Below are 23,463 nucleotides of genomic sequence, written 5' to 3' on the forward strand. Positions count from 1 at the left end.
GCTAAGCTCTCAACTCCATCCTGTACCAGTGCACTTTTTGGAAACCTAAATTTATGCACCCAATAAACCCAGGTGCTCAGCCTTAGTCAGTTTTCAAAGGGGCTGATGGCAGTGTACAATATTCAATTAGGTACTTAAACCTTTTGGAAATTAAGCCCTAGCTGAAAAAAGGCATTCTGATGCAACTTAGATTTCATGAAACCAAAAGCAATAAATGCTTTCACGATGGATGACCAGTTTACCTATAATCCCCCTTGAACTGGAGCATTATTACTGATGTGCCAGAACCTTACTTCAGTTATGTAGGGATTATAGATAAGTGACCTCAGATGCCCACTTGAATTTTACAGCTGAAAACTTGTGGCTTAATTAGTGTTGTATAAAGGAAAAATCCAGTACTGTAAGTTAAATATTTTTGAACCCCTCCCCCCCCCCAAAAAAAAATATATATATTCCCTTGACCAGAGAGGCTGAAAAAAACTTGAGTGACAATTAACAGAAAAAAACTCTATTCACAGATTTCTGATGGGATCTTTTTCTCATCTGTGTACTTATTTATACTTATTTGAATTCCAGGACTGAAGGCATAGGAGTCAGTTCTGTGGGTGTCAGTGAGTGCTGAGAATCCCCAATATTGAGCAAGCTTTTTCACTGCATCCAGGGAGGAGTAATTTGTTTGGCACCCCCAATCATTTTGAAATGCTGGTACCTATGACTGAAGCCCGTTCTGGTTCTCCCATCTCCTTTGCTCTACATCAGAAAATCATGCCGGGAGAGAAGAGACTGGAGATTGTTGATAGATTTCTAAAGAACACGTTTAAGAAAGCGTGAACAATTGCTACCCTGAAGCCCTTGAACTGGCCTTTTGCATGGCACAGTAAAGTAATTTTTAAACTGAAAAATCTAAAGTAAGAAGTGCAAGATGTATTTCATACTGGCAAAGCTGTAGAGTCACTGTTCTGACATAATGGAGTGGAGGAGTGGCCTAGTGGTTAGAGCACCGGTCTTGAAATCCAGAGGTGGCCGGTTCAAATCCCACTGCTGCTCCTTGTGATCTTGGGCAAGTCACCTAACCCTCCATTGCCTCGGGTACAAACTTAGATTGTGAGCCCTCCTGGGACAGAGAAATATCCAGAGTACCTGAAAGTAATTCACCTTGAGCTACTACTGAAACAGGTGTGAGCACAATCTAAAAAAATGATGCCAAGCATAAAGCCTTTGGCGAATAACCTCAGGACTTGGATATGGGGCACAGCTAGAACATCAGGGCTGTAAATCTGAAATCCCAGGTTCCAAACCTACTACCACCATTCAGTGAGTGATCTTGAGGCTATATGTAGCACTACATGTCACTATATAACATAGCTATAGAGAACTATAATATTCAGAATCAGGCTCATTAAAGCATTCTGTTACATTTCGGGACAGAGCCTACCGCCATTGGGCCAGACCAGCCAAGGAATGCTGGAATTTCCCTTACAGCTGTACTGATGCAATCATTATAGCACCTGGATGTTATCATCAAAACAAGGACTGCCGGAGTTCCTCCTGCCAGACATTGCCAAAGTTGTAAGTGGACAAGAACAACAACTGCATATAGTCAGTGTGTCTGGGCATCCAAATGGCAGATGAAATTTAATGTGGACAAATGCAAAGTAATGCACATTGGGAAGAATAATCCAAATCATAGTTACCTTAGGAGTCAGCACTCAAGAAAAAAAAGATCTAGGTGTCATTGTAGACAATATGCTGAAATCTTCTGCCCAGTGTGCAGCAGAGGCCAAAAAAGCAAACATGATGCTATGAATTATTATTAGAGGCATACAAAAATAAGACCAAGAATATTATAATGCCTCTGCATCGCTCTATGGTGCAACTTCACTTTAAATACTGCGTTCAGTTCTGGTCACTGTATTTCAAAAAACATATAGTGGAGTTAGGAAAGGTTCAAAGAAGAGCGATCAACATGATAAAGGGGATGGAACTCCTCCCATATGAGGAAATGCTTAAGAGGTTAGTACTCTTCAGCATGGAAAAGTGATGGCTGAGGAGGGTTACCACTGGTGGTGTAGAATGGGTAAAAGTGGACATAAGAGTAACCATACTGGGTCAGACCAATGGTCCATCTAGCCCAGTATCCTGTTTTCCAAACAATGGCCAAGCCAGATCACAAGTATCTGTCAGAAACCCAAATCATGGCAGCACTCCATACTACAAATCCCAGGGCAAGCAGTTGCTTCCCATGTCTGTCTCAATAGCAGACTATGGACTTTTCCTCCAGGAATTTGTCCAAACCTTTTTTTAAACCTAGATACACTAACCGGTGTTACCACATCCTCCGACAAAGAGTACCAGAGCTTAACTATTCGTTGAGTGAAAAAATATTTCCTCCTATTTGATTTAAAAGAATTTCCATGTAACTTCCTCGAGTGTCCCCCAGTCTTTGTACTTTTGGAACGAGTAAAAAATTGATTTACTTTGTTACGATCTTCAGCTGCTCATCTGTGCTCTCCTCTGTCCAATCCAGGAGCACGACACCACTCTGGGTTTTCTATAGAACTTTCACCAACTCAAAAATGATAGCAACTAATAAAATGTGGAGTTTTTCTTTTTTATTCTGGAACAGTCTTATTGCTTTCCACAGCTCAGTTCATAAAGGCTGCCAGCTTACAGTCTAGGCCCCTGATGGCGAACCTATGACACGCGTGTCAGCACTGACACGCGTAGTCATTTTCGATGACACACGGCGCCGCCGCAGTGTGGTCCGCCCAGTGCTCCCCTGCTCGCTCCCTGCTGTTTGCACCGATCCCTGCCTCGTAAAACTTATTTTTTCGCGAACCGGCAGACTGAAGAAATAAAACAAACAGCTGACAGGCTTGCCTCCTTCGATCGCGTCGGCCGCTTCCTTTCCCTGCATTCTCAGCGTGTCCCGCCCTCGAGGAAAGGAAATGACATCAGAGGAGGGCGGGACGCGCTCAGAATGCAGGGAAAGGAAGCGGCCGACGCGATCGAAGGAGGCAAGCCTGTCAGCTGTTTGTTTTATTTCTTCAGTCTGCCGGTTCGCGAAAAAATAAGTTTTACGAGGCAGGGGTCGGTGCAAACAGCAGGGAGTGAGCAGGGGAGGGTGAGCAAGTGGGGCTGGGGGGGTGTGGCCAATTGGGGCTGGGGGGTATGTGTGGGCAAGTAGGGCTGGGTGTGTGTGTGTGTGTGGGCAAGTGGGGCTGGGGGGGTTGTGTGGCCAATTGGGGCTGGGGTGTGTGTGTGGGCAAGTAGGGCTGGGGGTCTGTGTGTGTGAGCAAGTGGGGCTGAGGATGTGTGTGTGTGGGCAAGTAGGGCTGGGGGTGTGTGTGTGGGGGCAAGTGGAGCTGGGGGTGTGTGTGGGCAAGTGGGGCTGGGGTGTGTGTGTGTGTGGGCAAGTAGGGCTGGTGGTTTGTGTGTGGGCAAGTAGGGCTGGGAGTATGTGTGTATGGGGAAGTGGGGCTGGGGGGCTGGGCAAGTGGGGCTGGGGTTTGAATGATCTCAGGGGCAGGTGGAGGCTGGGGCGAGTCACTGGACATTGAAGGGAGGGGAGGATAGGGGGCAAAAGAGAATCGCTGGACATGGAGGGGATGGGATAGTAGGGCAGAGGAGAGAGGAGAATGGAGAATTGCTGGACATGGTTGGAAGGGGAAGGCAGGGAAGAGAGAATTGCTGGACTTGGATAGGAGAGGAGGGCAGGGGAGAGAGAATCACTGGACATGGGAGGGGAGGGGAGAGGAGACATGCTGGACATGGATGGAGGGGAGGAAAGATAGGAAGGAGATGCACATGGATGGGATGGCAGGAGAAGAAGGAGAAATGCTGGAAATGGATGGAGAGCAGAGCAGAGCAGGAGATAGAGGAGAATTGCTGGACATGGATGGATGGAGGGGTTGGCGGGGAGAGAGGAGAAATGCTGGACATGGAAGAAGAAAGGAGGAAAGTAAAGAAATAAATGGAAAGAAAGCCCTGGAAACGGAGTTAAGAGAACAGATAGAGAGCAGCAGAATCAGACACTTGGACCAGTATGGATAGAAAACAGTCACCAGACAACAAAGGTAGAAAAAAATTATTTTATTTTCATTTTAGTGTTTGGAATTTGTCCAATTTCAGAATTTACATCTGTTGTCTTATTTTGCACTGGGTATACTGGAGCTGTAACATCTTACAGAAATGATTTATAATGAAAAAAAATCACAAGTTATTGTTTTTCTCCTATACTAGTATATTTTCAATGATGTCTGTTTATATGCGCCATGGCTGATATAAGGGGTGTGGCTAATGTGGGTATGGCTATCATAGGGGTGGAGCCATATGTGGTGACCCCACCCATAATGAGTACCGGCACCTTTTTTTCTACAAAAAATGCACTGGGTCCGCCCTCCCTCCTCGCTCCCGGAAACTAACCTTAAAGCCTCCTTTCACGTCGCAGCAAGCAGCAGCAGGGCAGGCCACTCCTTCCTTCCGTGTCCCGCCCTCGCCTGACGTAACGTCCGCGAGGGCGGAGCACAGAAGGAAGGAGGAGAGGCCTGCCCTGCTGCTGCTTGCTGCGACGTGAAAGGAGGCTTTAAGGTTAGTTCTGGGCCCGGTGGAGGGGGGGGGGGGGGGGGGCCCAGCGACCTTGGGTGGGCAGCGATCTCGGGTAGGGGGCAGCGATTTTTCTCGAAGTGACACACCACCTGAGTTATACTCGTTTTTTTGGCGAATTTTGACACATCAAGCTCAAAAGGTTGCCCATCACTGGTCTAGGCTTATCAAAGGAAGCTAGAAAAACCCCTTTCCTCTGATGTGCTTATTAGAATTGTGTTTTGAATCTTCAGTGCCAGAATTTGGTTACATAGCATCTGCTGACTCAGACTGCATACCTCCAGAGGAGAGGCAATTGTATACAGCTGTGTGGTAAAAGAAAAAAAACAGAACTTAAGTTTTCATTGAGAGCTGCCTGGGCTAAGCTAGGCATTTTCAGACTTGGTTTGATTGTAAACTGATGTTACCTGTGTCTTGTTCTTAGTATCTTCCTGGTAAACTGCGGATTCTACCTCCTATTCTATCTTATTTGTTAAAAGAAATAGACCTGTCTTTTCACTTGCAGAGGGTCTGACTCCGCTCACAGGACAAATCCCTCCTTTCAGTACCCTTCTCCACCACTGCCAACTCCAGGCTCCGCTCATTCTGCCTTGCCTCACCCTATGCCTGGAACAATCTTCCTCAACCCCTACACCAAGCCCCCTCCCTACCCATCTTCAAAGCTCTGCTTAAAACTCACCTCTTCAATGCTGCCTTCGGCACCTAACCTTTCGAGAAATATAGTATGCCCTATCAGATTGACTCTACACTTGTCTTTTAGATTGTACACTTGTCTCTAGATTGTACACCTGTCTTTTAGATTGTAAGCTCCTTGAGCAGGGACTGTCCTTCCATGTTAAATTGTACAGCGCTGCGTAACCCTAGTAGCGCTTTAGAAATGTTAAGTGGTAGTAGTAGTAGTATTCCCACCCACCCCTAGGTGAACTCCCTTTATATAGGGCAATCAAGGGACAAATATCTTCATTACACCATAACTGGTCAATTCTACTCCTTGTTATCCCCTATCATAGTTCACCTTTTCACTCTTGTGAATCACATCAACATGACCTTCACTCAGTGCAAAACATGTTCTGCTTTAATCCTAAGGCAAACTATCAGGAATCTTAGAGCTTGTCCTATCTGTCTCCAAATATCAGCTTTGAAAGATGAGCTCAACAAACAAGAAGGAATTAGCTACAATGATAGAAGCATCCAAGATTACTCAATTCCCAGTCAATTTACCACCACCACTACCACAGGGAATGAAACAACAGAGGGATGGATGGGTCACAATAGGCTCTGGTAGACTAAGATCTGTGACACAGAAGCACTCACCCTCTCAACCTTTGCCCCGTCAAATTCTTTTGCTGCATTGCATCATTATGATGCTGAGAAAAGAAGTACTGTGGTGGAACCAGAGGCAATGGAAGTAGCACAACCCAAGAAATATCCCCCAAACAATGACAGATTGGTGAAAATTCTTACTGATCGGAGAATCCATTATCAGAGGCATTAACTTAGGAACACAGTTCAAGGGTTCCAACCTAGTGAAACGCCTTCCAGGATCTTCAGCTACCAGATGTACCAACCAAATTCTGAAAGTGATCCGAGAAGAGAGCAAGGCTTCAAATACTGATGTTCTAATTCACCTGGGGACAAATGACCTGGCCAACAATAGCAAGTTTACAGCACAGAGAGCATTCCAGAAGTTTGGGAAGGGACTGAAATCTTTGGTTCAGACCGTGGCTTTTTCTGAAGTAATTCCTACATTGGGTAAGGGAGAGGAAAGACTATGTAAAACAGTGGAATTCAATAAGTGGCTTGAGTCTTGGTGTAAAGAAGGTGGTTTTAGATACATAGAAGCGTTGGGTAATATGTGGAAAAATAACAGGCTGTGCTGTAATGATGGGCTACATCTTTCTGTGATGGGAAAAAGGATCCTTGGGGAGAAATTCAGAAAGTATGTTTCTAGACATTTAAATTAGGGGGGTGGGGTGACAAAAAGAAACAAGGGAATTCAGAAAGTCACCCCCAGAATAAACATGATGGCAGAGGGAAAGGTCAACTAAACTCACTATGCACATGGAAAGCAATGAGCACAGGGATCCAAAATGGCGCCATGACGACTTACCGCACCGGCACCTCCCGGAACTTATCCTGAGTCACTCATTGAAGCGGCTCCTTGCGCCTCAGTTATGGGGAAGAGAAGAGGGAAGGTGCGGGAGTTTCCCTCGATTCCCACTGCGATCTAGGCTTCGACACAGACGACCCTCGATTCGGAATCTCAGCTGGACCCATTCAGGCATCTTCTTCCTCTGTTGGAACTGACGCTTTGGCGTCAGTAAGCAGTGTAGACGGGACTTCTCTAAGCCCTGTTCTGCGAGCGGCACCACCACAGTCAGGAAGTAATGCAGCTATAGTTGGTCCTGACCCCGGCCGCAACTGATCTTTATGCAAGGAAAGTAAACAAAAACAAGTGAAACAGGAAACCTATATGGTTCTCCAAACAAGTAGCTGAATAAAAAAAAGAGCAAAAGAAGCTTTGTTCAAGAAATACAAAAGAATGCAACGAGAGGATCACGGAAAAGATTATCAGATTAAACTCAAAGAAGCAAAGAGGGAAATATGGCTAGCGAAAGAGCAAGCGGAAGAAAAAAAAATGGATAAAGATGTAAAGAAAGGTGACAAGACTTTTTTCAGATATATTGGAGAAAGGAGAAAAGATAGGAATGAAATTGCAAGACTGAAAGATAATGAGAATGGCTATGTGGAGAGTGATGAGGATAAATAGTTACTTCTCTTCAGTGCTCACGGAGGCAAATCCTGGAGAAGGATCACGGTCAGCTGCCAAGGGAACATCTGGGAATGGACCATTTACGGAAGAAAGAGTTTATAAACAGCTTGAGAATCTGAAGGTGGACAAAGCTATGGGACCGGATGGGATACATCCCAGGATACTGAGGGAGTTCAGAGAGGTCCTGGTGGGACCTCTTAAAGATTTATTTAATAGATCTTTAGAGATGGGAGAGGTTCCACGAGATTGGAGACGAGCAGATGTGGTCCCTCTTCACAAAAGTGCAGACAGGGAAGAAGTGGGAAACTACAGACTGGTAAGTCTCACTTCGGTAGTAGGAAAAATAATGGATTTGCTGCTGAAAGAAAGGATAGTTAACTTTCTAGACGCCAATGGGTTACAGGACCTGAGGCAACATGGCTTTACCACAGGAAAATCCTGCCAAATGAATCTTATTGATTTCTTTGACTAGGTGACCAAAGAACTGGATGAAGGACATGTGCTTAGATTTCAGAAAAGACTTTGATACGGTCCCCCACAAAAGACTAGTGAATAAGCTGAAAGGGCTGAACTTAGGAACCAAAGTGGTGGATAGGAAACTGGTTGACCGACATGTGGCAGAGGGTGGTGGTAAATGGAATCCACTCAGAGGAAAGGAAGGTGAGCAGTGGAGTTCCTCAGGGGTCGGTGCTGGGGCTGATTCTGTTTAGATACCCTGGAGGGAGTAGAAACAATGAGAAGGGATCTCCGAACATTAGAAGAATGGTCGAGGGTCTGGCAGTTAAAATTTAATCTAATAGATATCCTGGGTTTTAAATAGTTATTCGATTTCTTAAAGGTTAACCATCATTATACAGAAACCATTACTGTCAAGATAAAACTTAAAAGGACAAGAAAAAATATCTATATAAATTATGATTGTTGTCCAGTTTTTTGGCATATTACATAGACCGGAGTCTTGAAATGTATAATCACCATTCCACCATCATAGCACACCCTACCCCCACTACCTTAATGTCTTTCTCAAGTTTCAGATTATCAAATCTTTGAACAAATAGAAAACTACTTGAGTGGGGAGGGCAGGGCAGTATTCTTCCGGGTGTCCACATTGATGTCTTCAAGAGATAAATAGTGTTGTTTGAATCCAATCCAGAAATGCCAAGAAATGCAGAGTGATGCACTTGGGGTGCAGAAACCCAAAAGAGAAATACCGAATAGGAGGGGAGAGATTAGTAAGCTCGTCTCAAGAGAGAGACCTTGGTGTGTTGCTGTCCAAGGATCTGAAGGTGAAGAAACAATGTGACAAGGCGACGGCTGTGGCCAGAAGGATACTAGGCTGCAAAGAGAGAGGTATAGCCAGCAGAAGAAAGGAGGTACTGATCCCTCTCTACAAGTCATTGGTGAGGTCCCACTTGGAGTATTGTGTTCAGTTTTGGAGGATGTACCTTGCTAAAGATGTGAAACGACTGGAAGCGGTACAAAGAAAAACTTTGTGTTGCAAACCATTCGAGGAGAGACTTGCCAACTTGAACATGTATACCTTGGAGGAAAGGAGAAACAGGGGTGACATGATACAGCCTTTTCCAGAGACAGGAAGGCAGTAGAACCAGAGGACATAATTTGAGGTTGAAGGAGGGCAGACTCAGGAGTAATGTCATAGTAAACATAGTAGATGACGGCAGAAAAAGACCTGCACGGTCTATCCAGTCTGCCCAAGAAGATAAATTCATGTGTGCTACTTTTTTATTTGTACTGTCCTCTTCAGTGTACAGACCGTATAAGTCTGGCCAGCCCTATCCCCGCCTCCTAACCACCAACCCCACCTCCCACCACCGGCTCTGGCACAGACCGTATAAGTCTGCCCAGCACTATCCCCGCCGCACAACCACCAGCCCCGGCACAGACCGTATAAGTCTGCCCAGCACTAGCCCCGCCTCCCAACCACCAGCTCTGCCACCCATTCAAGGCTAAGCTCCTGAGGATCCCTTCCTTCTGCACAGGATTCCTTTATGTTTATCCCACGCATGTTTGAATTCCGTTACCGTTTTCATCTCCACCACCTCCCGCGGGAGGGCATTCCAAGCATCCACCACCCTCTCCGTGAAAAAATACTTCCTGACATTCTTCTTGAGTCTGCCCCCGTTCAATCTCATTTCATGCCCTCTCGTTCTACCGCCTTCCCATCTCCGGAAAAGGTTAGTTTGTGGATTAATACCTTTCAAATATTTGAACGTCTGTATCATATCACCCCTGTTTCTTCTTTCCTCCAGGGTATACATGTTTAGGTCAGCAAGTCTCTCCTCATACGTCTTGTAACACAAATCCCATACCATCCTCGTAGCTTTTCTTTGCACCACTTCAATTCTTTTTACATCCTTAGCAAGATACGGCCTCCAAAACTGAACACAATACTCCAGGTGGGGCCTCACCAACGACTTGTACAGGGGCATCAACACCTCTTTTCTTCTGCTGGTCACACCTCTCTCTACACTGCCTAGTAACCTTCTAGCTACGGCCACCGCCTTGTCACACTGTTTCATCGCCTTCAGATCCTCAGATACTATCACCCCAAGATCCCTCTCCCCATCCGTACCTAGCAGACTCTCACTGCCTAACACATACGCCTCTCTTAGATTTCTACTCCCTAAGTGCATCACTTTTCATTTCTTCGCATTGAATTTTAATTGCCAAACCTTAGACCATTCTTCTAGCTTTTTCAGATCCTTTTTCATGTTTTCCACTCCCTCCGGGGTGTCCACTGTGTTACAAATCTTAGTATCATCCGCAAACAGGCAAACTTTACCTTCTAACCCTTCGGCAATGTCACTCACAAATATATTGAACAGAATCGGCCCCAGCACCGATCCCTGAGGCACTCCACTACTCACCTTTCCCTCCTCCGAGCGAACTCCATTCACCACCACCTCTGGCGCCTGTCCGTCAACCAGTTCCTAATCCAGTTCACCACTTTGGGTCCTATCTTCAGACCATCCAGTTTATTTAAGACCCTCCTGTGGGGAACCGTGTCAAAAGCCTTGCTGAAATCTAAGTAGATTACGTCTATAGCACGTCCACGGTTCAATTCTCCGGTCACCCAATCAAAGAATTCAATGAGATTCGTTTGGCACGATTTCCCTTTGGTAAAACCATATTGTCTTGGATCTTGCAACTCATTTTCTTCCAGGAAATTCACTATCCTTTACTTCAGCATCGCTTCCATTACTTTTCCTATAATCGAAGTGAGGCTTACCGGCCTGTAGTTTCCAGCTTCTTCCCTATCACCACTTTTGTGAAGAGGGACCATCTCCGCCGTTCTCCAATCTCTCAGGAAGTATTTTTTCACAAGGATAAACAAAAAGGAATCCTTTTAAAAAGGAATTGATCCATGGAATCTTAGTGGAGATTAGGTGGTAGCACCGGTAACTGGGAAGCAAAACCAGTGCTGAGCAGACTGGGCAGACTTCTACAGCCTATGCCCTGATCGTGACTAAATAGATAGGGATGCGCTAGAGTATAAATTTTAAGGGGCTTTGATGTTAGCTTCAGAACCTTTAGTACAAGAAGAGTGCTGGTCTGTGTCCTGAGAATGGCAAGGACAAATCAAATTCGGGTACACATATAAAGTATCGCATACCATGTAAAATGAGTTTACTTTGTTGGGTAGACTGGATGGACCATATAGGTCTTTATCTGTCGTCATTTACTAAGCTACGCAATGGTACTACACCCATGTGAGATTAAAAGCTATGTTTCCATAAGTTTTGGATGTTTGCTGGAGAAGTGGGGAGGGACAGGGAACATTTCTGCATGTGTGGTGGGACTGTGCGAACATCCAGACTTTTTGGAAAGGAATATGCATGGAGTTGTCTTTAATCTTGAACATTACCTTTATAGCATCTCCTTAAAGCTGCTTGCTGGGCCTTTATAATGGTGTAGGGTCTGCTTGGCACCAGAAGGTCAAACGATTCGGCCTAGCATCAGCGTGATGTGTAACTGCCTTGCACTGGAAATCCTCTCAGGCTCCATCTCTACAGGATTGGAAGATGAAAGAGCAGCTAGTGGACATGGAATCGATGATATCGACAAGACGATGTCCTTCTCCGAAACATCCTACTGACTGGGAAAAGATCTGGTCCTGAGTGGCGGGATAATGGTGTGGATGGAGGGGAAAGGGGGCTGCAGTGGAGTATCATGGGCTGAAGAACCAACTGCTTATGATATATGGAGTGGAGTGTTTTTAGAGTGTGGTAATGGGAGGTGAAGGGGGGAGGGGTTAGCATTGGGATCATTGGGGGGGGGAGGTGGAGGTGCAACTGGGGGATATAAATGATATTATGTATGAGAGGATAGAGGTGCTGGGGGTAAACTTTGTATGTTGTTGTTCCTTTTGGTGATTCAATAAAGAATTTTAAAGTAAAAAAAAAAAGTTACTGGACTCCACTTAAATGCTGGCCTGGAGCTGGCAATTGTTGTTGGACAGGTAAAGTACAGGTGGGGCCTTATCGCATTTAGTATACGAGTGTGGTTCTCTGATGACTTATTGGGAAGAGATCTGGTCTCGAACCTCTGCTGTGTTTGGTTTCAGGGAACCTCTTACATAGAAGTGAAACTTGTGGTTACTTATTGGAAAGATACTTCTAATCTTGATATGCAACAGTGGTGTTTATTGTAGATATGAAGGAGTGTTAATGGAAAAATGTTCTGTAAGAAACAATTATTTGGCCAAGCTAGATGACTATGTATCAGTACACTTAGGGGTCCTTTTCTAAGCAGCACTAAAAAGTGGCCTGCACTATATTTAGCTCCATGGATAAATCCTTCATATCTGTTCCCTTCTCCACTACTGCCAACTCCAGACTTCGCGCCTTCTGTCTCGCTGCACCCTACGCCTGGAATAAACTTCCTGAGCCCCTACATCTTGCCCCATCCTTGGCCACCTTTAAATCTAGACTGAAAGCCCACCTCTTTAACATTGCTTTTGACTCGTAACCACTTGTAACCACTCGCCTCCACCTACCCTCCTCTCTTCCTTCCCGTTCACATTAATTGATTTGATTACTTTATTTATTTATTTTTTTTGTCTATTAGATTGTAAGCTCTTTGAGCAGGGACCGTCTTTCTTCTATGTTTGTGCAGCGCTGCGTATGCCTTGTAGCGCTATAGAAATGCTAAATAGTAGTAGTAGTTGTGTTTCCCACGTGCTGAGGCCACTTTTAGTGCAACAGTAAAATAGCCGCAATTTCTTTATTGCCCTTAATGGCCATGCACTAATTTCCCAACTAGCACATGGCCATTAAGGTGTCAGCCCTTACTGCCATCTATTTACTAGATAGTAAGGGCTTCTACATTAACTGGGCAGCATGCGGCTACTCTATTAGCACAGGCCTCCAAACATTCCCCAGGCCTATTCTAGAACTATCACCAGACGCTTGAGCACATCCCGTGGTACTGCCTTTTTAGCATGCAATAAGAACGCATTTGTGCTTACTGCCGCTTTGTAAAAGGGCCCCTTAATCTGGAAAAAAATGGTTTCTTTTTGATAAATATTAGAACTGAAAAATAAAAGAGAGTATAAAGAAAGCTTCCCTGGGATAATAATCACACAGAGAAACTAAATCAGTTTGTCTTCTGTCACTCATCATCTTTATGTATTTATAACTAGACTGGAAAACAGACCAAAAGACATGAAAAGTCCTATTGTGGATTAAAAACTGGTTGAAGGATAGGAAACAGAGAGTGGGGTTAAATGGGCAGTATTCACAATGGAGAAGGGTAGTTAGTGGGGTTCCTCAGGGGTCTGTGGTAGGACCGCTGCTTTCTAATATATTTAGATTTTGCTTATTTCCGATCTGAGGAAGAAGGGCAACCTTCGAAAGCTAATCAAGAAATGTATTAAGTTATGTCCAATAAAAAAGGTATCATCTTATTTTCTTTTCCATATTTTATTTTGTTTGATTTCTATTGATAACCTAATATATTTATAAATGATTTAGAGATGGGAGTAACTAGCGACAGGATTGTGAAAAATTACAGAAGGACCTTACGAGACTGGGAGACTGGGCGGCTAAATGGCAGATGATGTTTAATGTCAGCAAGTGCAGGGTGATGCATGTGGGAAAAAAGAACCCGAATTATAGCTACGTCATGCAAGGCTCCACGTTAGGAGTTACGGACCAAGAAAGGGATCTGGGTGTCGTCGTCGATAATACACTGAAACCTTCTGCTCAGTGTGCTGCTGCGGCTCGGAAAGCGAATAGAATGTTGGGTATTATTAGGAAAGGTATGGAAAACAAGTGTGAGGATGTTATAATGCCATTATATCTCTCCATGGTGCAACCGCAGCTTGAGTATTGTGTTCAATTCTGGTCGCCGCATCTCAAGAAAGATATAGTGGAACTGGAAAAGGTGCAGTGAAGGGCGACGAAAATGATAGCGGGGATGGGACGACTTCCCTATGAAGAAAGACTAAGGAGAATAGGGCTTTTCAGCTTGGAGAAGAGACGGCTGAGGGGAGACATGATAGAGGTATATAAAATAATGAGTGGAGTGGAACAGGTGGATGTGAAGCGTCTGTTCACGCTTTCCAAAAATACTAGGACAAGGGGGCATGCGATGAAACTACAGTGTAGTAAATTTAAAACAAATCGGAGAAAAAGTTTCTTCACCCAACGCATAATTAAACTCTGGAATTCGTTGCCGGAGAACGTGGTGAAGGCGGTTAGCTTGGCAGAGTTTAAAAGGGGGTTAGACGGTTTCCTAAAGGACAAGTCCATAAACCGCTACTAAATGGACTTGGGAAAAATCCACAATTCCAGGAATAACATGCATAGAATGTTTGTACGTTGGGAAACTTGCCAGGTGCCCTTGGCCTGGATTGGCCGCTGTCGTGGACAGGATGCTGGGCTCAATGGACCCTTGGTCTTTTCCCAGTGTGGCATTACTTATGTACTTATGTACCAGTGTGCCTGTTGCAATTGTGACACACCTTGTCCAATGTGTCACTAGTAACTTTGAAAGGGACACAGGTGGTGAGAACAGTCCCCTCTGAGACACATTCCCTAACAAAACAGCCTCTGAAAAACTTTTGCTGATTACAAACCTAGTGGTATCCTACAAACACAGGTAGTAGTGAACTCCCAAATACTAGACCCACACATTCTGCTACCTGAAGCAACTAAACTATAAACCTTAGAAACAAAAAAAGCACAAAAATTTGTGACAGACATAATGAGGTTCACAGAAACATCAGGTTCTCCTGGTAGCAGTTGCTCAAGGATCTCCACTGCCATTTTGATGTGGGTTTAGCACAGTGCCTGTTACACTTTATTAAGGTAGTTTATCACTGCATCCCATTTCTGCTTACTCCCTGGATGGGTAGGAGGTAAAAAAAAAAGCAATGCCAAATCAGGCAACTCCTGCACTTACGAGATGTATTTCTCAGACTTGTTGAATCTCTTCTCCAGGTACTTGGCAGAGGTCTTGCTAGGGATCTTCACCATGGAGAGCTCTTTGCTATAGCGTGTCAGATTGCATGGCATCCTGCAGATGCAGTAATTGCTGTCCTTCTCAGCCAGCAAACCTAGCAAGGACACAAACACAGAGGCCTTGGAGCAGATAAGGTGAGCCATTTTGGACCTAGTTTGCTTATCAGTAGTTTGCAGCTGCTCTATATTCGATCATTTTCCCTTACCCCATTAATTGTGACTTTTCTAAAGTGATGTATGGTCACAGCAACCCCAGTTATACTCATTTACTGAATTCTGCTACACCGTGTTTATAGTTTTTTTCTCATTATATAAGATAAAAAAAATCAAGCTCAGAGCTATGGTAGTAATGACTCCCTTCATTTACTGAATAGAGATGAGGGATGGGAGAAGCTTGCTTCTATAGATTTACTGCACTACAATACATGCAATCCTGGGGGCACACCACTGGACATTAGGCCTCCAATCCTGACCTATGCTGAGACTCACTGCTGAACTGTAGGCCTGTAATCCTGCTCTATTCTGGGCTTCACTGCTGAACTGTAGGCCTGAAATCCTGCCCTGTTCTGGGGCATACTACTCAGCTGTATGTGATGTATACCCTATGCACATGCATCCTAACACATTCCAGTATCAAGGTTTCACATTCTAATCTCTAACCTTGCCTGAAGGTGAATAACTGTGACAAGAGTGGTAAATTTGGTCTCCTTACCAAGTGCTGGCTCCGCACATTCTTTGTATTGTTCTGGTGTGCAGAACGGGGCATCTCCTGCAAGCAAAAAATGATATTAGAAGCCAAGATCCATCATAAGCATGTCCACAATGCAGCTCCTCCTAACTGGGATGTTTAAATGTCTGTTTCTCACTATTCAACAGTAACTAAGTAATTACACTTTATTAACTGCAGCCACACATGATAAGTCACATACATTAGGCATGTCAGCTATACATTTGGCCCCCTTATCCAACTCATATGCCAAAATGCCCTTCTCTCCAGCACTACCTCTTTGCTTTCTGCCCTCACATTATGCAACCTCCTTTCCCTCCGCCCCCCCACCCATGGTTTGACATCTCTCACTTACTCCCCTTCCCCCCTCCCCGTGGACTTCATATTTACTCTAGATCACTAGAAGCAGCAGCAGGCTGCCTCTAGCCATGGTGTCTTCCCTCTGCTGGTCCCACATGCTCTGATTCTACTTTCTGTTTCCAGTGGGGCAGGATCGGTAGAGGAAAGGCCCCGGGGACTGGCTAAAGGCAGCCTATTTTCAGTGCTCAGCTGCTGGCAATCTAAAAATAAGTTTAAAGGAATTGGGAGGGGGGTGTTTGTTGAAGAAGGGATGTTGGGACTGGGGAGAGAGTGGAGGAGAGAGTTAAGTGATGCTGGGACAAGTATGGGAACATAGGCGGTCGGTGGCCCAACTGTTTGGGGAGGCTAAAGGGGGCAGGGTTAGGGTGGGGCCAGGGGTGGAACTTAAATCCATAAATGTCTGATAACACACAGAAAAAATAAATAAAATTAAAAGTCACAATACCTTTTATTAAGTTTAGATATTAGATATGTATCATACATCAAAGAACAAAAGTGATTGCTCAAAGCATATTCTAAGCACAATCGTTCAACTGCAAAACACTATGCACAACTTTGTGCAAAAACACACTCAGAACCTTACTGTACCATAAATATTACACTGGGCAGAACCTAATACACCAATATACCACCCATACGGAAAATGCAGACCGTCAACAATATGAAACAAGGGATCATATCATCACAATTCTCATGAAGAGCCACAAAACACCCTAATTCATGTTTAATGTGGGATAAAATGCCATAAATAAGTAAATAAATATAAACTTTTAATGCTGAGCACCTGATTCTCAATGTGGACATATTCCAAACACTATAATGAAAATAAAATGATCTTTTTTACCTTTGTCTGGTGACTTTTTCTGATCATGCTGGCCCAGTATCCTATTCTGTTGCTATCTGTCCTCAGTGCAGGTCAGGAAGTCATCCTCTTTAAATATCTCCCTGGCAACACAGGACACCTCCAGCCAACCCCCCCCCCCCCCCCCCAGCTCTCCCTGCAGTAAGGTAAACAAACCATAAACCAATTTCTACAACAGGACAAGGCTAGAGTGCTTTCACTGCAGCTCCTGCTGTGAGGATGGAGGTAAATCAACAATTTAAACCCCTCAGAGCACAGCAGGGGAGGCTTAGCCTGTCCAAGCCTCTTATACCGGGCGCCTATGTATGGGAAGCAAAAAGAGGGAGAGACATTGGATCTGTATGTTGGGGGGAGGGGGGGCGGGTGAGAGAGGGTTTGGAAATAATGCTGGAACTAGGAGGATGAGAGAGATACTAGACCAACATGGTAAGGGAGGGAGAGGAAATGAGGCCGGGTACGTGCGGGGGAAGAAGAAAGAGGAAGATATACTGGACCCATGAGTTAGGGGGAGGGGGATAGGTGACAGTAGAGAGAGGGATACTTGCTGAATTTCTGAAGAGGAGGAAGGGAAGAAAGAGGGAGAGATTTGGTATTGGCTTTGGAGTAAATGCACACAGGAAATCCAGTATGTTAGCATTTAACTTTCAAAAAAGGGGGGATAGGTGAGAGAAAGATAGGGATAGTTGCTGAATTTCTGAAGAGGAATAAGGGAAGAAAAAGGGAGAGATTTGGTATTGGCTTTGGAGTAAATACATACAGGAAATTCAATATGTTAGCATTTAACTTTCAAAAAGGAGACTGATAAAATGAGAAGAACAATGAAAAAAAAAAAAAAACTTAGAGAAGCAGCGGTGAAGTTCAAAAATTTACATCAGGCGTGGATGATGTTAAAAAATACCATCCTGGAAGCCCATGCCAAATATATTCCGTGTATTAAAAAAGGAGGAAGGAAGACCAAATGACAGGCGGTATGGTTAAAAAAATGAGGTAAAGGAAGCTATTAGAGCTAAAAGAAAATCCTTCATAAATGGAAGAAGGATCCGACTGAAAATAATAAGGAACAGCATAAGAAATGGCAAGTCAAATGGTATATTAAAAGGAAGAAGCCATCAAAAGAATCAGTTGGACCGCTAGATGACAGAGGGGTAAAAAGCGCACTCAGGGAAGACAAAGCCATAGTGGAGAGATTAAATGAATTCTTTGCTTCGGTCTTCACCGAGGAAGATTTGGGACAGACATTCAAAACTGATGAGTCAGAGAAACAATGATGTCTCTATAAATCTGGAAGATGTAATGGCGCAATTTAACAAATTAAAGAATTGCAAATCACCTGGACCGGATGTTATTCATCACAGAGTACTGATAGAATTGAAAAATGAACTTGCACAACTATTGTTAGTAATATGTAACTTATCTTTAAAATCAAGCATGGTACTGGAAGATTTCAGGGAAGCCGATATAACGCCAAATTTAATAAAAGGTTCCAGAGGTAATCCGGGAAATTATAGACTGGTGAGACTGACGTCTGTGCCGGGTAAAAGCCAACACGGATTTAGCGAAGGGAAATCTTGCCTCACCAATCTATTACATTTCTTTGAAGGGGTGAAAAAACATGTGAATAAAGGTGAGACAGTCAATATTGTGTATTTGGATTTTCAAAAGGCATTTGACCAAGTACCTCATGAAAGACTACAGAGGAAATTGGAGAGTCATGGGATAGGAGGAGGTAGTGTACTATTGTGGATCAAAAACTGGTTAAAAGATAGAAAACAGAAAGTAGGGTTAAATAGTCAGTATTCTCAATGGAGAAAGATACTATGGTGAGTGCCTGGTATTATCCAGATAACTTATCCAGTTTACAGGACTCTTTTGCTGTCCTTAGTTATTCAAGATAACCTTCTGGGTAGTAGAATGTTGCCACCAACTGGGTGACCTCCGGTTCAGCCCAACCTCTGCACTGGGAGTGCCAAACATGATACAAATTACCTTTCTCAGGACACAATGAAGGAGCTTGCTGAATTATGGGAATGCTCAGCAGCCACAAAGCTGGCTCCTTTGGCTGGCGGAGTGCATGATCTTTGTCTGCACCTGGGAAGCAGACAGGGACATGAGAAAAAGCAATGGGAAGAGGTTTTTCTCCTAGGAAAAGGGCACTGAGGATTAACCCCAAGTGCAAAACCCCTAAGAGAGAAACTTCATTGGCTCCCACTTAAGGAATGCATTGCGTTCAAGATCTGCACGATTGTACACAAAATCATTTACACAGATGCCCCAATCTACATGCTAAACCTCGTGGACCTACCTCCCAGAAACGCCACAAGATCATCCTGCATATTTCTCAATCTGCACTTCCCCAGCTGTAAAGGACTAAAATACAAGCTGATGCATGCCACTACCTTCTCTTACTTGAGCACACAGTTATGGAATGTATTACTACTACTACTTAGCATTTCTATAGCGCTGCCAGGGTTACTACAGACCTGAAAACAATCGACGAAATAACTAACTTTCGCAAATCTCTGAAGACATATTTCTTCAACAAGGCCTACAAAGAGAACCTATAGCCTCACTAATCCAATTCACCAACCCACCCAGTTTGAAAGTCCACCTTCTATACTTATCCCCTAATTACTTCCTTCCTTCCTTCTTTCTTCTATTACTAAATCTCTACACCTTACTAATAACTGTATCTCAGTGGCGTAGCCAGACAGCCAATTTTGGGTGGGCCTGAGCACAAAGTGAATGGGCACAAAATTTTCTCTCTCTCCCCTCTCCCCAAAATTGGCTGTCTGGCTACCCACTGCCCCCCACCCCCCCCCCCCCCCCCCCACCAAGCCAGCGCTGCAGGTTTCTCCGGCACCACCTACCGGCACCCAATGGGCCTTCTTTCCCCTCCCTCCGTCGGGCAGCGCCAGCCTAACTGTACAACAAAGCTGCATGGCACCGGGTCCGTCAGCATGCTGCCGCTAGCTCCTACCTTGTCATCTTTCGGCAGAGGTGTTAGTTCTGCTGCTAAATCTGCAGCGGATCCACGCGGTGCCAGGGCTGTCTCTCTGTACGCTGCTGCGACTGCTTCCTCTGTGCTAGCCCCGCCTCACCTCCAATACTCTTTCTGAAGAGGCGGGGCTAGCGCAGAGGAAGCAGTCGCAGCAGCGTACAGACAGCCCTGGCACTGCGTGGATCCGCTGCAGATTTAGCAGCAGAACTAACACCTCTGCCGAAAGATGACAAGGTAGGAGCTAGCGGCAGCATGCTGACGGACCCAGTGCCGTTCAGCTTTGTTGTACAGTTAGGCTGGCGCGCGCTGCCCGACAGAGGGAGGGGAAAGAAGGCCCATTGGGTGCTCCATTGCTGGGTGGGCCTGAGCCCAAATTGGGTGGGCCCAGGCCCACCCGTGGCTACGCCCCTGCTGTATCTGATAGCCTGGAATGACAATGTAATAACAAAATTATGTAAGCCACATTGAGCCTGCAAATAGGTGGGAAAATGTGGGATACAAATGCAACAAATAAATAAATAAATAACAGAGAAAGCCCTGGGGTTAAAAAAAAAACCCCAAAGTTAAGCAAGGCTGAATAACTTCCAGGGGAGGAAGATTCCAAGTAGAGAGGAGAGAGAGAGAGAGAGAAAGGAGGAGTCAGGCATTCCATGGGGCCCAGTCAGTGCTCACTCAAGCCTTCCAGAGGAAAGGAAGGAGGCCTAGCAGACCTAGACCTTGCCACTGGGCAGCGTGGAAGTAATGAAAGGAACAAACCTCAAAAGAGACAGAGAGAGAGGTATGGACAATGCACTTTTAAGGCTCCTCTGTTAAGTGCAGACACATGCAGCCAAGAGGGAGGTGGGCTGCAGGCCCCAATCATTTGGGTGCCATGTCAGAAGAAAGACAGTGAACAGTAATCTGTATTTTCCAATAAGGAACTGTGATATATAAACTGGTGCATCAGAATGTGTTTAATGAAGTGGAATGGGGAGGCCCTGTGCCCACAGTGGTAGAGGGCTGGAAACAAACCTCGCTGAAAGCCCACTCAAAGCAGCCCAGGCCCAGGCTGGAAGAGATAAGAAAGCCTTTCCTTTGAGATACATATGGACTATTTTTTCATGACTCTAATAAGGTGACTAGTGTTTGCAACCTTTAAAAATTGTCTCTTTCACCTGAGGCAGCTACAAAATCTCTCTCCATAAAACAAGTCTGACCAAGTGGTCCATGCCATGATAACATCATGATTACACTACTGTAATGCTCTGTCCACTGGTCAAACCAAAAAGAGTGTCCATCAGCTCCAACTACATCAGAATGCTGCAGCACAACTGATAGAAGGCTGCAAGCAATGTGACAATATCACACCCTTCCTGCAACTATACTGGCTAAAATGTAAAAATCTCTGATTTTCAAGGTCCTCACACCGAATGGGCCAGGGTACTTAAAAGAATAAGTTAGCCCTTTACAAACCTTTGAGATCTCCTAGGTCCTCTCAAGCAGCATCATTATTTGAACTCTCATCAACAGAAATTGTAAGATGTGATACCCGCCAGCGAGCCAGATTGTAAGTTCTTTGAGCAGGGACTGTCTTTCTTCTATGTTTGTGCAGCGCTGCGTACGCCTTGTAGCACTATAGAAATGCTAAATACCGTGTTTCCCCGAAAATAGGACATCCTCCGTAAGTAAGACCTAGTAGAGGTCTTGCTTAAATTTGAAAATATAAGGCATCCCCCGAAAATAAGACCTAGCAGGGGAGGCCTTATTTTTCGGGGAAACATCGGGGTCACCCCCCCACCCGAGATCGCCAGCTCCCCCCCTCGATCAGCGGCTCCCCCCGCCCTCAGTCACTCCCGGAACCAACCTCTTAACCGCTTCCTTTCACCTTCGCACTCGCCGCAAGCAGCAGGGCTGGCCACTCCTTCCTTCCGTGTCCCGCCCTCGTCTGACGTTACGTTACGTCAGGCGAGGGCGGGACACGGAAGGAAGGAGTGGCCTGCCCTGCTGCTTGCGGCGAGTGCGAAGATGAATGGTGAAAGGAAGCATTTAAGAGGTTAGTTACTTCCGGGAGCGACTGAGGGCAGGGGGAGCCACCGATCGAGGAGGGGAGCCGGCGATCTCGGGGGGGGGGGGGGAGTGACCCCAATGTTTCCCCGAAAAATAAGGCCTCCCCTGAAAATAAGACCTAGCAGGTCTTGGGGAGCAAAATTTAATATAAGACAGTGTCTTATTTTCGGGGAAACACGGTAGTAGTAGTAGTAGCCCCCACGCTCTGGAATTTACTCCCAGAGGGGTTACGTCTACTTGAGACTACCTCTACTTCTACACATAGACTAGTTTGCTACACACCCTGTAACTTAAACCAGGTCCTTATATCTTGTTTAACTATACAAAGAACTTGTCTTGAGTTTATCCACCAATCTATTTATCCCAACTGACTCTGCACCACCCATCTTGTCCCCATCTACATATCTGCACTTGGTCCCTCGGCTACATGGTAAGCTGTATTGTAGAAAAGCATTAGCATAGGCGGTCGGTGGCCCAACTGTTTGGGGAGGCTAAAGGGGGTGGGGTTAGGGGTGGGGCCAGGGGTGGAGCTTAAATCCATAATTGTCTGATAACACACAGAAAAAATAAATAAATGTCACAATTAATACCTTTTATTAAAATTTAGATATTAGCTATGTATCATATGTCAAAGAATAAAGTGGTTGCTCAAAGCATATACTACAATCGCTCAACTGCAAAACACTATGCACAACTTTGTGCAAAAACACACACAGAACCTTACTGTACCATAAATATTACACTGGGCAGAACCTAATACACCAATATACCACCCATACGGAAAATGCAGACTGTCAACAATATGAAACAAGGGATCATAATATCACAATTCTTATGTAGAGCCACAAAACATCCTAATTCATGTTTAATGTGGGATAAAATGCCATACATAAGTAAATAAATATAAACTTTTAATGTTGAGCACCTGATTCTCAAAGTGGACATATTCCAAACACTATAATGAAAATAAAATGATTTTTTTCTACCTTTGTTGTCTGGTGACTTTGTTTTTCTGATCATGCTGGCCCAGTATCCGATTCTGCTACTATCTGTCCTCTTAACTCCGTTTCAAGGGCTCCCTTTCCATTTATTTCTTTTACTTTCCGCCTTTCTTCTTAATTTCTGGTCCTCAGCTTCTGCCTATTTTCTTCATCCATGTGCAGTTTTTCTCCTCTCTTCCTTTTCCCTCATCTCATCTCCTTCCTCGCTTTTCCCTCCCCTCCATCCATGTCCAGCATTTCTTCTCTCTCCCCTCCTATCCCCTGCCCTCCATCCACCCATGTCCAGCGACCCTCCTCTCCCCTGCCCTCCATCCACCCATGTCCAGCAGTGACCCTCCTCTCCCCTGCCCTCTATCCACCCATGTCCAGCGACCCTCCTCTCCCCTGCCCTCCATCCACCCATGTCCAGCAGTGACCCTCCTCTCCCCTGCCCTGCATGCACCCATGTCCAGTGACCCTCCTCTCCCCTGCCCTCTATCCACCCATGTCCAGCTTTCACCCTCCTCTCCCCTGCATGCACCCTGCCCAGTGACCCTCCTCTCCCCTGCCCTCCATCCACCCATGTCCAGCTTTCACCCTCCTCTCCCCTGCATGCACCCTGCCCAGT

The 23,463-nt window shown here is 45.1% G+C and overlaps 1 protein-coding gene across 1 annotated transcript in view; it reads right to left on the bottom strand.

The window, feature by feature from the left end:
* Positions 1 to 23,463, bottom strand: part of LOC115481955 (acid-sensing ion channel 2-like) — a 263,330-nt gene that overhangs the window by 75,635 nt on the left and 164,232 nt on the right. The window contains 2 exon segments of the mRNA XM_030221447.1: positions 14,804 to 14,957; positions 15,575 to 15,631. Coding sequence (XP_030077307.1) covers positions 14,804 to 14,957; positions 15,575 to 15,631 — 211 coding nt within the window.

This window comes from Microcaecilia unicolor, chromosome 12 (assembly GCF_901765095.1).
Source record: "Microcaecilia unicolor chromosome 12, aMicUni1.1, whole genome shotgun sequence".
NCBI classification, from domain to species: domain Eukaryota; kingdom Metazoa; phylum Chordata; class Amphibia; order Gymnophiona; family Siphonopidae; genus Microcaecilia; species Microcaecilia unicolor.